This window comes from Kryptolebias marmoratus, linkage group LG17 (genome assembly GCF_001649575.2).
Source record: "Kryptolebias marmoratus isolate JLee-2015 linkage group LG17, ASM164957v2, whole genome shotgun sequence".
NCBI lineage: Eukaryota > Metazoa > Chordata > Actinopteri > Cyprinodontiformes > Rivulidae > Kryptolebias > Kryptolebias marmoratus.
In genome coordinates, this window is record NC_051446.1 from 25,459,887 (window position 1) to 25,475,149 (window position 15,263).

The following is a 15,263-nucleotide window of genomic DNA, read 5'->3' on the forward strand; positions in this document are numbered from 1 at the left end:
TCAGTTTTGAAAATTTCCACACGTTATGCGAGACAAACACAAAAACAGGATGGAAAATGTTTTTTTTTGTTTGTTTATTATATTGTGAATTTAAGCAAACATTTGAACAATATATGTTTTTTTCTCATATAATCATTATCAACGAGTCGTTATCACAGGTTCATACTGAGTTCATGTGTTAGATGAGTGAAACATGCAGTAATAATCATGAAGGACAACAAACCTGCAGCTACAAACATGTCCAGAGCTAAACTTTCAGGTTTATAGTGATAATCTACAGAAACTCCACAGTATGTCAGCTAACATGCAGAAAAACATCTTAATGTATATTTAGGCTACAAGTCAGTATAAACCATGGACTGTATTCAGTTCACATCTGTCTCTGAAGAACACAGTAATTGAACTCTTAAGGATGGATATTGTCTTCAAATTAGCAGTTTTGATTTGTAAAATGTGATTTATTTACATAAAAAAGTCATGTTTGTCCAATCCAGTCATGCTTTTTTGTGCTAAATTTTTAAGGCTGCAAATAAAAGTGATTTAGGACTCAAACCTCTGGGGTTGACTGTATTTTGGCTGTTTGTTAGCTTAATGATGTATGTGGTGCAGCTGCAGATTAAACTGTTTTTAATTCTGTTTTTTGCTTTAGGCTAATAGTTGGACGAAAGCATTAAAGGCTCGTGCTTGCTGTGAAGAAATGTGTCTGATGCAACACCCTGTTACTGCACTTCTGTGTAAGAATGATGGTTCTACAGTCGTGACATCAGAGTTTTGGTGTTAAGAAGTGAATTTATTCAGGTAGGACACCACTGAAGGCCTAGCTGTGAAATCCAGGATCTTCTAGTTAATCATCACTGACCCAGAACGAGTAGAAAATGGCTAAAAACACGATGACTGCTAGAAAATAAAACATCGTGAAGATCTTGTCAATTCTTTTAGCCATTTTGGTCCAGTAGCCTTCCTTCCTGTCGCTGAGGAGATTCTGTGTGCTCCTAATGTGTTCCAGCTCATCTAAGACCATTTTCAGAGTGACAAAGTCTTCAGTCAGCCGGTCTCTGCAGAGCTGTGAACCAGATCCATCAGACAGGTTACCAACAGGATTATTACACCTTACTGTTGAACATTTGGGTGAAAGTGGAACAGCTTTTACCTTTTTGACCTCAAACGGTGTTTCATCGGCCAACTTATCGTGGATGGATGCACAGAGACACAACCTTTTAGTTCCTGGAAATAAAAATCAGACTCAAAGAAAAGAAACCACAAATGAACACCTGTACTTGTGTTGCTGTAGAAAAGAGAAGCAAGGTTTTAAAAGCACTGGTTTCCTCTCAGAACTGACTGGGCTTTTCGACTTTTTGCTCTGGAATCTGGATTTATGATTATTTTTCTTCAGGACAGGCTGAGGGGTTAGGAAATAATCAAACAAGAGTTAGATTTTAGATATTTAACAACTGATTTAATTCTGTTCAAACTGGTTTCTGAAAGAAAACACGTCACCCAGAAATAAGGTGGATAAGATGATTTTAACTTTTTTGCTTTCAGAAGAATTCAGGATCCATATCCAGTCTAAGGTCTGGATGTGGATCTCTGCAGTGAGTTTCCAGATGAACTTTGCACTTATCTGGTGCTGGTTTTAATCTCACAAACAAGTGTTCCTTTGTCAGTATAACACATCTGCCTAAAGTGATTTGTTGAATCTGTGTTTATTCTCTCCACTGAAGCAGCTCTGGATGTTGGTTTTGTTCTGTTTAGTACCTCGTTTGTCGTCTGTCTCTTTCTCTTGTGATGAATTGTCTCTGTCGATCAGATTCATCACCAGAATCGTCTCCAGCACGCTGAGCAGCATCAGTGAGAAAATCCCAATGCAGAAGATGACTGAGGTGGAGACCAGCAGGTTCATTAATGTGAACGCTGAGTTAGATGAAGTCAACTGTTTGAGAAAAACACAACACGCTTCTTTTCTTACCTATAAGAGGAATTTTTTCAGATGAACCGGGAAGAATTTCATTCAGAAGAAGCTGCATCACCGTGACGGCGAGCAGGACAGTAATCTTGAAGCCGAGCTTCTCTCCTCCGGTGTCTGAAATCAGGAAGGAAGCCAAGTCCAGACACAAGAAGAAGAAGATGGGCAGCAGGAAGTTAACGATGTAGAGAGTGGACCACCTCTTCATGCTGATCTGTGGAAATAATCAGGTTAATATGTTAAAGTACATGTATTTAACAACGTAAATAATCACATGAGCAGGTTATTGTTTGTGCTCCAGCTGTTTCAGTGCTGTGTACCTGCTTTGACCTGGTCAAGTTTTGACTTACCTATCTTACCTGCAGGTAAGATACTGATTGATCATATGCACTCCATACAACCCCATTTTAAAAACAGAAAAACAACAACATTCCTTTAACAGAAAACATGAACACTGTTCATCATCAACGAACTCGTGCACAACACCCGAGGGGTTAACTAAAACCCAGCCTTAACAAAGCCGGGCTTTCTTCCTTTAGTCTGGGTCGACAAAGCCTAAAAGTCTACCAAGAAATTTCAGGTACTATGATCGTAATTCTGATGCTACTTTAACTCGAGACTTTCTGATTTGGTCTCTGTGTGCGTTCTGTGCATCATTTGACTTTTCCCCTCAATCTACACCCATTCAACAAATAAAGTTAGAGGAAAAAACCCGAAAACAAAACAAATTCTCTGCTCGCTGCAGGCAGGTTATAAGCCTCTGTTAACATGGTGATCTGACCACGCTTAAAGAGGAACTCCTTTGCGATGCAGGGAAATCTGACTTCAGCTCAACATAGTTTCTGCTACACAGGAGCTCTCGCTTCACAGCATACCCCTCCGATCTCCCACAGATCCTCCCAGCTCGCTTCAACCTCTGCTTTATTTCTTTTCACAAAATCTTGTCATTGATTCAGCAGTGGAAAAGTTTAAATGAGAGGCAGAAACAACAGCAGCAAAGAGTGTGTCAGATGCTCCTGGAATTATGGATGCTTACGGTGAAAACAAGCGTGGTTTGCTTCTTTACGTTCTCAGTAGTTCCTTTGTTGACCTCCATTTTTTGAAAGAGCCACTCCAGTTGTGTCTGGGGATCCTCATGTTTCTGATTCTGGATTTGGGTCTGATTGATTTTGTCATGTTCATCACGGTCAACAATCTTCAACTGAGCATCTAGGGTTAAAAAAACAAACAAAACCAAAACAACTGTTTTATAACAGCGTGCTTAAATCAAAAGTTCTTTTTAAAAGTTCTGCCAGAAACATATAACTCCCACAACACAAACTGTTGGCATTTACAAATTAATTATTTTCAACTTTAATATTTCAAAAATTGTTTTTTTTTGGCGAGGGAACACACCCGTACCATTTCTGTATCACAGATAAACAAAACTCACCATCGTACGACTGAGACTTGAAGGTGATGTTGCAGCTCTGGGTGTCAAAGGGGAATCGGTAAATACGGATCTTACAGTTGGTGACCATCACCTCTTCGTTCAACCAGCTAACTGCACCATGGGACCAAATTGTAACATAAGGACTTGGAGGGTTTTTGCTCCTCTCTATCCTGCATGAAGACAAACATGTGCACAAAACTTTAGGCTTTGGATAGTTTCACACCTGTGACTCCTGCTTGATCTAATGAGCAGATCTTTTTGTGTCAGAACATGAATGTTGTGGTTTTTCTCAGAAATGATAAAGTTCTCCATCAGTTGCAACTTTAGTTGAATGTGCAGATATATATTTAGTGTAAGAGCATGCACATGCTTTTCTAACTTACTGTTCTGCAACGATTATATCTGGTTTCCACAAAGATGCGGCTGGAATGTTTACTTTAGAAATGTTACAGAATTCACTCTGATTCCACTTAATGTGGTGATTACTCCATCCCTGAACAGGAAGATGAGAGGGTAGACGTGTGGTTTTAAAAAAAAACCCTTCAGTGGATGAACAGGTAAGAACAGCCGTGTTTGTGTGTGTGTGTTTAAGAAAACTTACAATATGAGTCCAAATATGTAGAATCAAAGTTTGAGCTATCTCAGTCTGTGGACAAAAAAGCAGTTCATGTAAAAACTATTTTTTAGTTTCTGATGTAACATATTGTAACTCACAATAAAAACACAGAAGTATCAACAACACATCCTTAATTATCAACACGACCATACAATCTGGAGCTACATTTACTCTCATAAAATCAGGCTGAATTCTGTTTTAATGATTAAAAAAAAATAAAATGTAAAAAGCTGCATGCACATATTCTGATTCTAGTATCTAAAGAATGGTTTATTTAGATGAGAGATGTAGAAGAGTGCTGTACGAATGTGTGTTTGTGGGTAAATGAAGGCACAGACTGCGCTTTAAACAGCCTGGTTGATTAGAACAGTCCATTTACCAGGTGAAGGTTTAAATTTGTTTTTTAAGCTCATTTACTCCATCAGTAGCTAGAGTTAAGCAGAGGGTAATTAGGGGAAGTGGGCACAGGTGAGTGATTACAGCTAGGATCAGGTGAAGGAAACAAAGACACGAGGAACAAGAACTGAACTAAGACAAGGCTAAACATGAAGATAACTAAATAAAATAAACAATAAACTCCTGACAAATGAAGAATGTTCCCATTTTTGAGCATCACAAACTTGGGCATCGATAGATGTGACTCACCTTCCTTCTGTCAATGACTGATGTTGCCGTAGCAACAATCTTTCTGTAAGTTACCTGAATTTAGCAAATAATAAATAGAAACTTACCACATCCAGGATAGCGTAGATCCCCACTTTGAGAAATACATCCACTGGTTTTTTGTGATGTTTCAGAGGACGGCCCATGGTGAGCTGATCTTTTTTGCTGGTCAGGTTCAGGGATCTTAACAAATCTTGTTCACTGCAATGATGATCTGAAAAATATTAGATTGTTTCTTTTAGAAACAATAAAGAAATACCCTGTCTGCGCATTAAATTTAGACTCCCACACTCATATAAACACGTTTACAAATTTTAGTTTTTAAATGAGCGGAATTCTTTAAACGTGTAACCAACATCAAGAAGAACCAAGAAGTTTATAAATAAAAACAAAGAAGTGGAAGGTTCAGAACTGGTCAAGAAAACCCAAAGTTTAAGGCAGGGGTGTCCAATCCTGGTCCTGGAGGACCACTATCTGGCATGTTTTACTTGTTCCTCTGCTCCAACACACCTGATTTGAAACAATGGGTGATTAATAGGCTTCTGCAGAACATGAAGAGGTGATTTAACCTCTGAATCAGGTGTGTTGGAGCAGAGAAACAAGGAAAACCTGCAGGATGGAGGCCCTGAGGACCAGGATTGGACACCCCTGGTTTAAACTCTACTGATCTACGTTTTACCTGCTAAGTAGAAGAAACTCCTCCAAACAAAAAACAACTACAATGAGATGTGTTTAAAGACTGTTATCTTCCAAACTGTATAACAGATTTAAACATAGCTGAAATGTGAATCTTCAGGTTCTTCTTCTGATGTAAAATCAAAAGGCTTCCAGCAAAATGAAAGAAATTGGTTGTGTTGTTTTTTTAGTTTCACAGTTGACGCAGTTTAGTTCTGTTTTACCTGTATGCTCACAGATCGGCACACTGCAGTACTCCCAGCGAGTTTTTGAGTTGGTGGTGTAACACCAGGTGTTCGTGTCATTACCAGGGTTTCGGCAGTAGTTTTCTTTTAAATCTCTGAAAGAGCAGAAAACACAAAAGTAAATAAGAACTCAAACCTTTCTCTCTTACATAAAACATTTTATTTTATTTTTACTTAGAAGCTATATTAACATCTGTCTCTTTTCATTCAGTTGTTGATTATGAACATTATAACAGTTTTTCTAACCCGCAGGGGTACTTTTCTGGAGTGTAGCTGTGCTGATGTGGCGTCTGGACCGACCAACTCTGGCATTTTTTACCAGACCAAGTCACAGAAATGGAGCCGCGGTACTTTTCACCCCTTTCAGTGAGGCAGGATGTCTCCACCTCTGAAAACAGAAGACCAATTGAAAACTCACAGTTAGAAGAAGAAACGTGTTTGCTCTGTTGATACTGCATTATCGTTTATTCTACATCTGTTTTTCCATTAGTGGTTGGTGCTTTCTGTGAGAGACAGTGTCTCATTGGATCATTTATTGTATAAAAATGGGTCTTTGAGGGTTGTACAAAAGATCCAACTGAGTTTTACGATCAAGGCGGAATATCTGTGTTTAATTAACCTTTTTTGGGTCAATAAAGAATTCTTTCAGGGAGCATGCAGGATTTAGTGACACCTAACAGCAAAACATCAGACTGTAACCTGCTGAAGACCTGATCTGCTCATTTAAAGCATCTAAAAAACCTTTGCCAGTGATTGAGAAGGTAGTGTATGATTTAAATAAATGAGCATTCTCTTTTTCCCTCTTTTGCCAGAACACGGGGGACCTTTTTAATTGTCACATCTTGTCATCATCAGAAATTCCACAAAAGATCTTTGACATCTTTGAGACCAGGTGTATTTAAACAGACATAATACATTGGTGTGTATTGCGTACTTCTGACCAGTTCGTGATTGGTCAGAAGTTTACATAACTCCTACGTCACTTACAGGAAACCAGCTCAGGACACAGCTGGGTCATCTTGCCCAAAACAGAACATACTTCACCCAGAACAAACACACTGTTTCCCAGGAACTGTCTTACCATTATTAACAACCTTTCTAACATATCCTTTCTAAGTACTGTTCTGGAAAGTACTATGCTCTCTCAACACACGAACATAACTCTTGTCACCGCTCCTCCTCCATAATTGGTAAACTGCAGTCTGCAGCTGCCGCTAAGTCACAGAATGCAATTATCTTCCACAGTAGCTGGTCTGCCAGTTTTAGTACGACTAAATAAAAACGACTGTTTAACATAGACTGCATAGAGGAATACTGAAGTTATGATTACAAAAACATATTATTTATAAACACAGTATTAAATATTTTATAACATTTTCCTGGAGATTACCATCCAAATCCAACTCACTACATACTTCTGAAATTTCTAAATATCTCCCCGTATCTTCCTACATTATTTCTAAACACTAAATTAAACCAATAAAACCAGTGAACCGAGAGCTTTGCCTTTTTAACTCAACCCTTTCTTCACCACGACAGACCAAAGCAGAACATTCAACAAAAATCTAAAAAAACAACCAGAACACTAAAACTGAATATGCTGGGAATGATGGTATTTAAAATCACTTTTTATATATTTCTCTTTCACTGAGATGCAGATTATTTGCTGTGGGTGTCCACTGAGGCAAGTGCTGTTTTTTTTTTTTTTTACTTGTTTGTTTCTGTTTACGGACTGAACAGATCCTGATCAGTACTGATTATAATCAACACAACAAGGAACCTCTGCTGGTCTCAATGTGTTGTAATAAATACAACCATTTTCAAACTGTAATTTTAGGCATTGTGTCTTTCCTTCCAGATGTGAAGCTTAAGTATGAAAAACTCTGCACTAAATTGTCCTCCCTTTCTTCTTAAAAGCTTAATTAATTGTGTGTTTAAAAAAACAAATGGTTATCTTTGAATTGTTGAAAAAAATACCAAGTGGAGTCATCCCATCATGACACTAACACATCAGTTACCATCAGAATAAAAAGCATATCATACAAATCTTTTGTATATCATGAGTGTTTCAGTTTTACCTGACTGGTTCACAGCGGTCTGATTGCATTTCTGCTCATCGTTCTGTGTCCCTGAACTGAAGATAATTCCCCCTGACAGAAACAAAAAACAGACAAGTTGTTTCTTTTACAAATGTGATGTTTTTTCATACAAATCATTAGTTTTATGTTTGGATTTATAAATGAAAATGTTTAAAGCTTTAAGTTTCAAACAAAAGTACCTGAAGGACTGTAAGACAGATAATCTGTGACCCTACAGGAGTTTCAATCAAAGTCAAAACTCGTCCCTAACTGTATGAAAATAAATCTGATAGAAGGCACTGATAAATGAACAAGAACCATTAGGCTCAGGTAAAGTGTTAAATGCAGAAATATTGAAGCTTACCTAAGAGCAGAAAGAAGAGTCCTGTGAGGATCATGGCTGTGAGACGTCAGTGAGCTTCTCTGTCGTCTCTGATCCGACTGAAGATGTTTTCAGGTGGATAAATATTAAAAGAGGGCAGNCTTGTGATGAATCGTCTCTGTCGATCAGATTCATCACCAGAATCGTCTCCAGCACGCTGAGCAGCATCAGTGAGAAAATCCCAATGCAGAAGATGACTGAGGTGGAGACCAGCAGGTTCATTAATGTGAACGCTGAGTTAGATGAAGTCAACTGTTTGAGAAAAACACAACACGCTTCTTTTCTTACCTATAAGAGGAATTTTTTCAGATGAACCGGGAAGAATTTCATTCAGAAGAAGCTGCATCACCGTGACGGCGAGCAGGACAGTAATCTTGAAGCCGAGCTTCTCTCCTCCGGTGTCTGAAATCAGGAAGGAAGCCAAGTCCAGACACAAGAAGAAGAAGATGGGCAGCAGGAAGTTAACGATGTAGAGAGTGGACCACCTCTTCATGCTGATCTGTGGAAATAATCAGGTTAATATGTTAAAGTACATGTATTTAACAACGTAAATAATCACATGAGCAGGTTATTGTTTGTGCTCCAGCTGTTTCAGTGCTGTGTACCTGCTTTGACCTGGTCAAGTTTTGACTTACCTATCTTACCTGCAGGTAAGATACTGATTGATCATATGCACTCCATACAACCCCATTTTAAAAACAGAAAAACAACAACATTCCTTTAACAGAAAACATGAACACTGTTCATCATCAACGAACTCGTGCACAACACCCGAGGGGTTAACTAAAACCCAGCCTTAACAAAGCCGGGCTTTCTTCCTTTAGTCTGGGTCGACAAAGCCTAAAAGTCTACCAAGAAATTTCAGGTACTATGATCGTAATTCTGATGCTACTTTAACTCGAGACTTTCTGATTTGGTCTCTGTGTGCGTTCTGTGCATCATTTGACTTTTCCCCTCAATCTACACCCATTCAACAAATAAAGTTAGAGGAAAAAACCCGAAAACAAAACAAATTCTCTGCTCGCTGCAGGCAGGTTATAAGCCTCTGTTAACATGGTGATCTGACCACGCTTAAAGAGGAACTCCTTTGCGATGCAGGGAAATCTGACTTCAGCTCAACATAGTTTCTGCTACACAGGAGCTCTCGCTTCACAGCATACCCCTCCGATCTCCCACAGATCCTCCCAGCTCGCTTCAACCTCTGCTTTATTTCTTTTCACAAAATCTTGTCATTGATTCAGCAGTGGAAAAGTTTAAATGAGAGGCAGAAACAACAGCAGCAAAGAGTGTGTCAGATGCTCCTGGAATTATGGATGCTTACGGTGAAAACAAGCGTGGTTTGCTTCTTTACGTTCTCAGTAGTTCCTTTGTTGACCTCCATTTTTTGAAAGAGCCACTCCAGTTGTGTCTGGGGATCCTCATGTTTCTGATTCTGGATTTGGGTCTGATTGATTTTGTCATGTTCATCACGGTCAACAATCTTCAACTGAGCATCTAGGGTTAAAAAAACAAACAAAACCAAAACAACTGTTTTATAACAGCGTGCTTAAATCAAAAGTTCTTTTTAAAAGTTCTGCCAGAAACATATAACTCCCACAACACAAACTGTTGGCATTTACAAATTAATTATTTTCAACTTTAATATTTCAAAAATTGTTTTTTTTTGGCGAGGGAACACACCCGTACCATTTCTGTATCACAGATAAACAAAACTCACCATCGTACGACTGAGACTTGAAGGTGATGTTGCAGCTCTGGGTGTCAAAGGGGAATCGGTAAATACGGATCTTACAGTTGGTGACCATCACCTCTTCGTTCAACCAGCTAACTGCACCATGGGACCAAATTGTAACATAAGGACTTGGAGGGTTTTTGCTCCTCTCTATCCTGCATGAAGACAAACATGTGCACAAAACTTTAGGCTTTGGATAGTTTCACACCTGTGACTCCTGCTTGATCTAATGAGCAGATCTTTTTGTGTCAGAACATGAATGTTGTGGTTTTTCTCAGAAATGATAAAGTTCTCCATCAGTTGCAACTTTAGTTGAATGTGCAGATATATATTTAGTGTAAGAGCATGCACATGCTTTTCTAACTTACTGTTCTGCAACGATTATATCTGGTTTCCACAAAGATGCGGCTGGAATGTTTACTTTAGAAATGTTACAGAATTCACTCTGATTCCACTTAATGTGGTGATTACTCCATCCCTGAACAGGAAGATGAGAGGGTAGACGTGTGGTTTTAAAAAAAAACCCTTCAGTGGATGAACAGGTAAGAACAGCCGTGTTTGTGTGTGTGTGTTTAAGAAAACTTACAATATGAGTCCAAATATGTAGAATCAAAGTTTGAGCTATCTCAGTCTGTGGACAAAAAAGCAGTTCATGTAAAAACTATTTTTTAGTTTCTGATGTAACATATTGTAACTCACAATAAAAACACAGAAGTATCAACAACACATCCTTAATTATCAACACGACCATACAATCTGGAGCTACATTTACTCTCATAAAATCAGGCTGAATTCTGTTTTAATGATTAAAAAAAAATAAAATGTAAAAAGCTGCATGCACATATTCTGATTCTAGTATCTAAAGAATGGTTTATTTAGATGAGAGATGTAGAAGAGTGCTGTACGAATGTGTGTTTGTGGGTAAATGAAGGCACAGACTGCGCTTTAAACAGCCTGGTTGATTAGAACAGTCCATTTACCAGGTGAAGGTTTAAATTTGTTTTTTAAGCTCATTTACTCCATCAGTAGCTAGAGTTAAGCAGAGGGTAATTAGGGGAAGTGGGCACAGGTGAGTGATTACAGCTAGGATCAGGTGAAGGAAACAAAGACACGAGGAACAAGAACTGAACTAAGACAAGGCTAAACATGAAGATAACTAAATAAAATAAACAATAAACTCCTGACAAATGAAGAATGTTCCCATTTTTGAGCATCACAAACTTGGGCATCGATAGATGTGACTCACCTTCCTTCTGTCAATGACTGATGTTGCCGTAGCAACAATCTTTCTGTAAGTTACCTGAATTTAGCAAATAATAAATAGAAACTTACCACATCCAGGATAGCGTAGATCCCCACTTTGAGAAATACATCCACTGGTTTTTTGTGATGTTTCAGAGGACGGCCCATGGTGAGCTGATCTTTTTTGCTGGTCAGGTTCAGGGATCTTAACAAATCTTGTTCACTGCAATGATGATCTGAAAAATATTAGATTGTTTCTTTTAGAAACAATAAAGAAATACCCTGTCTGCGCATTAAATTTAGACTCCCACACTCATATAAACACGTTTACAAATTTTAGTTTTTAAATGAGCGGAATTCTTTAAACGTGTAACCAACATCAAGAAGAACCAAGAAGTTTATAAATAAAAACAAAGAAGTGGAAGGTTCAGAACTGGTCAAGAAAACCCAAAGTTTAAGGCAGGGGTGTCCAATCCTGGTCCTGGAGGACCACTATCTGGCATGTTTTACTTGTTCCTCTGCTCCAACACACCTGATTTGAAACAATGGGTGATTAATAGGCTTCTGCAGAACATGAAGAGGTGATTTAACCTCTGAATCAGGTGTGTTGGAGCAGAGAAACAAGGAAAACCTGCAGGATGGAGGCCCTGAGGACCAGGATTGGACACCCCTGGTTTAAACTCTACTGATCTACGTTTTACCTGCTAAGTAGAAGAAACTCCTCCAAACAAAAAACAACTACAATGAGATGTGTTTAAAGACTGTTATCTTCCAAACTGTATAACAGATTTAAACATAGCTGAAATGTGAATCTTCAGGTTCTTCTTCTGATGTAAAATCAAAAGGCTTCCAGCAAAATGAAAGAAATTGGTTGTGTTGTTTTTTTAGTTTCACAGTTGACGCAGTTTAGTTCTGTTTTACCTGTATGCTCACAGATCGGCACACTGCAGTACTCCCAGCGAGTTTTTGAGTTGGTGGTGTAACACCAGGTGTTCGTGTCATTACCAGGGTTTCGGCAGTAGTTTTCTTTTAAATCTCTGAAAGAGCAGAAAACACAAAAGTAAATAAGAACTCAAACCTTTCTCTCTTACATAAAACATTTTATTTTATTTTTACTTAGAAGCTATATTAACATCTGTCTCTTTTCATTCAGTTGTTGATTATGAACATTATAACAGTTTTTCTAACCCGCAGGGGTACTTTTCTGGAGTGTAGCTGTGCTGATGTGGCGTCTGGACCGACCAACTCTGGCATTTTTTACCAGACCAAGTCACAGAAATGGAGCCGCGGTACTTTTCACCCCTTTCAGTGAGGCAGGATGTCTCCACCTCTGAAAACAGAAGACCAATTGAAAACTCACAGTTAGAAGAAGAAACGTGTTTGCTCTGTTGATACTGCATTATCGTTTATTCTACATCTGTTTTTCCATTAGTGGTTGGTGCTTTCTGTGAGAGACAGTGTCTCATTGGATCATTTATTGTATAAAAATGGGTCTTTGAGGGTTGTACAAAAGATCCAACTGAGTTTTACGATCAAGGCGGAATATCTGTGTTTAATTAACCTTTTTTGGGTCAATAAAGAATTCTTTCAGGGAGCATGCAGGATTTAGTGACACCTAACAGCAAAACATCAGACTGTAACCTGCTGAAGACCTGATCTGCTCATTTAAAGCATCTAAAAAACCTTTGCCAGTGATTGAGAAGGTAGTGTATGATTTAAATAAATGAGCATTCTCTTTTTCCCTCTTTTGCCAGAACACGGGGGACCTTTTTAATTGTCACATCTTGTCATCATCAGAAATTCCACAAAAGATCTTTGACATCTTTGAGACCAGGTGTATTTAAACAGACATAATACATTGGTGTGTATTGCGTACTTCTGACCAGTTCGTGATTGGTCAGAAGTTTACATAACTCCTACGTCACTTACAGGAAACCAGCTCAGGACACAGCTGGGTCATCTTGCCCAAAACAGAACATACTTCACCCAGAACAAACACACTGTTTCCCAGGAACTGTCTTACCATTATTAACAACCTTTCTAACATATCCTTTCTAAGTACTGTTCTGGAAAGTACTATGCTCTCTCAACACACGAACATAACTCTTGTCACCGCTCCTCCTCCATAATTGGTAAACTGCAGTCTGCAGCTGCCGCTAAGTCACAGAATGCAATTATCTTCCACAGTAGCTGGTCTGCCAGTTTTAGTACGACTAAATAAAAACGACTGTTTAACATAGACTGCATAGAGGAATACTGAAGTTATGATTACAAAAACATATTATTTATAAACACAGTATTAAATATTTTATAACATTTTCCTGGAGATTACCATCCAAATCCAACTCACTACATACTTCTGAAATTTCTAAATATCTCCCCGTATCTTCCTACATTATTTCTAAACACTAAATTAAACCAATAAAACCAGTGAACCGAGAGCTTTGCCTTTTTAACTCAACCCTTTCTTCACCACGACAGACCAAAGCAGAACATTCAACAAAAATCTAAAAAAACAACCAGAACACTAAAACTGAATATGCTGGGAATGATGGTATTTAAAATCACTTTTTATATATTTCTCTTTCACTGAGATGCAGATTATTTGCTGTGGGTGTCCACTGAGGCAAGTGCTGTTTTTTTTTTTTTTTACTTGTTTGTTTCTGTTTACGGACTGAACAGATCCTGATCAGTACTGATTATAATCAACACAACAAGGAACCTCTGCTGGTCTCAATGTGTTGTAATAAATACAACCATTTTCAAACTGTAATTTTAGGCATTGTGTCTTTCCTTCCAGATGTGAAGCTTAAGTATGAAAAACTCTGCACTAAATTGTCCTCCCTTTCTTCTTAAAAGCTTAATTAATTGTGTGTTTAAAAAAACAAATGGTTATCTTTGAATTGTTGAAAAAAATACCAAGTGGAGTCATCCCATCATGACACTAACACATCAGTTACCATCAGAATAAAAAGCATATCATACAAATCTTTTGTATATCATGAGTGTTTCAGTTTTACCTGACTGGTTCACAGCGGTCTGATTGCATTTCTGCTCATCGTTCTGTGTCCCTGAACTGAAGATAATTCCCCCTGACAGAAACAAAAAACAGACAAGTTGTTTCTTTTACAAATGTGATGTTTTTTCATACAAATCATTAGTTTTATGTTTGGATTTATAAATGAAAATGTTTAAAGCTTTAAGTTTCAAACAAAAGTACCTGAAGGACTGTAAGACAGATAATCTGTGACCCTACAGGAGTTTCAATCAAAGTCAAAACTCGTCCCTAACTGTATGAAAATAAATCTGATAGAAGGCACTGATAAATGAACAAGAACCATTAGGCTCAGGTAAAGTGTTAAATGCAGAAATATTGAAGCTTACCTAAGAGCAGAAAGAAGAGTCCTGTGAGGATCATGGCTGTGAGACGTCAGTGAGCTTCTCTGTCGTCTCTGATCCGACTGAAGATGTTTTCAGGTGGATAAATATTAAAAGAGGGCAGAGCAAATGTTCCAGCCTGCTCTGATAATGGAAACTGAGGAAATTAACCAGAAACCCTCAGCAGATTGTGGTCGATCGACTTAGCGTTCACTCTGGGTGGTTCTTACATTATTATCTGTTGTCAATTTAAAATCAAAACAAATGATTGGACAAAAAACCCTTGGTTCTGACTGTGGTTTTGTTAATGCAGCTGCCATAATGCTCTGAAAAGATGTCAGAGTGTTAAAATGGCCCTCATTGTCTGTAAGAGGAAATAAAAGTATGGATATTATGGGAAACGATATCTGGTGAGAGTTAAACTGGAAACTGACACTCGGTCTGATGAGGATTTCATCCCAGAGCCTGATGGACAAAAACAAAACAAAACCTGTGTAGCTTTTCCACTTGCTTAAAGTTTAGAAGCCAAGCAGAGACTCTGAGTCCACCTAGTTTTATGAGGGATGGTTCAAGACATTTGCACATTACTGTGTGTAATTATAGAGCTGCAGAAATTTCCCAAACTATATCAGTGTTATTTGAACAGCGCCACATGCTGTATATTCTGTGTTCAGACAAAATATTGTCAGGCTTTGGGTATTTTTTCAGTTGTTTTGTCGATGTTCATGTTTTCGTTCTTGTGATCTGCGTGGTCAGTTTGTTTGTTGTTTTTTTATAAGACATTCTAGTTTAATTTCGCTCCTTGTGTTTCAGATTATCGTATTGCCTCGTTCCTTGTGTTTCCCTGTGCCGCCATC

The 15,263-nt window shown here is 38.2% G+C and overlaps 2 protein-coding genes across 2 annotated transcripts; both read right to left on the reverse strand.

Moving 5' to 3' along the window:
- Nucleotides 1–127: 127 nt before the first annotated feature.
- On the reverse strand, nt 128–8,121 carry LOC108248981 (5-hydroxytryptamine receptor 3A-like). The gene is made up of 13 exons (XM_017438069.2): nt 8,037–8,121; nt 7,673–7,744; nt 5,841–5,982; nt 5,574–5,689; nt 4,743–4,888; nt 3,997–4,041; nt 3,779–3,888; nt 3,396–3,565; nt 3,000–3,172; nt 1,967–2,177; nt 1,756–1,875; nt 1,151–1,224; nt 128–1,063 (listed from the first exon to the last, which is right to left on the reverse strand). The coding sequence occupies exons 1-13, from the start codon at nt 8,068–8,070 to the stop codon at nt 845–847; spliced, it is 1,632 nt and encodes a 543-aa protein (XP_017293558.1). The 5' UTR covers nt 8,071–8,121; the 3' UTR covers nt 128–844.
- Nucleotides 8,122–8,165: 44 nt separating this feature from the next.
- Nucleotides 8,166–14,497, reverse strand: LOC108248983 (5-hydroxytryptamine receptor 3A-like; the record flags this gene model as incomplete). Its single annotated transcript, XM_017438071.3, has 11 exons — nt 14,413–14,497; nt 14,049–14,120; nt 12,217–12,358; nt 11,950–12,065; nt 11,119–11,264; nt 10,373–10,417; nt 10,155–10,264; nt 9,772–9,941; nt 9,376–9,548; nt 8,343–8,553; nt 8,166–8,251 (listed from the first exon to the last, which is right to left on the reverse strand). Coding segments are annotated over exons 1-11 (1,305 nt in total), but the record flags the coding sequence as incomplete, so codon positions are not given.
- Between the last annotated feature and the right edge of the window lie 766 nt (nt 14,498–15,263).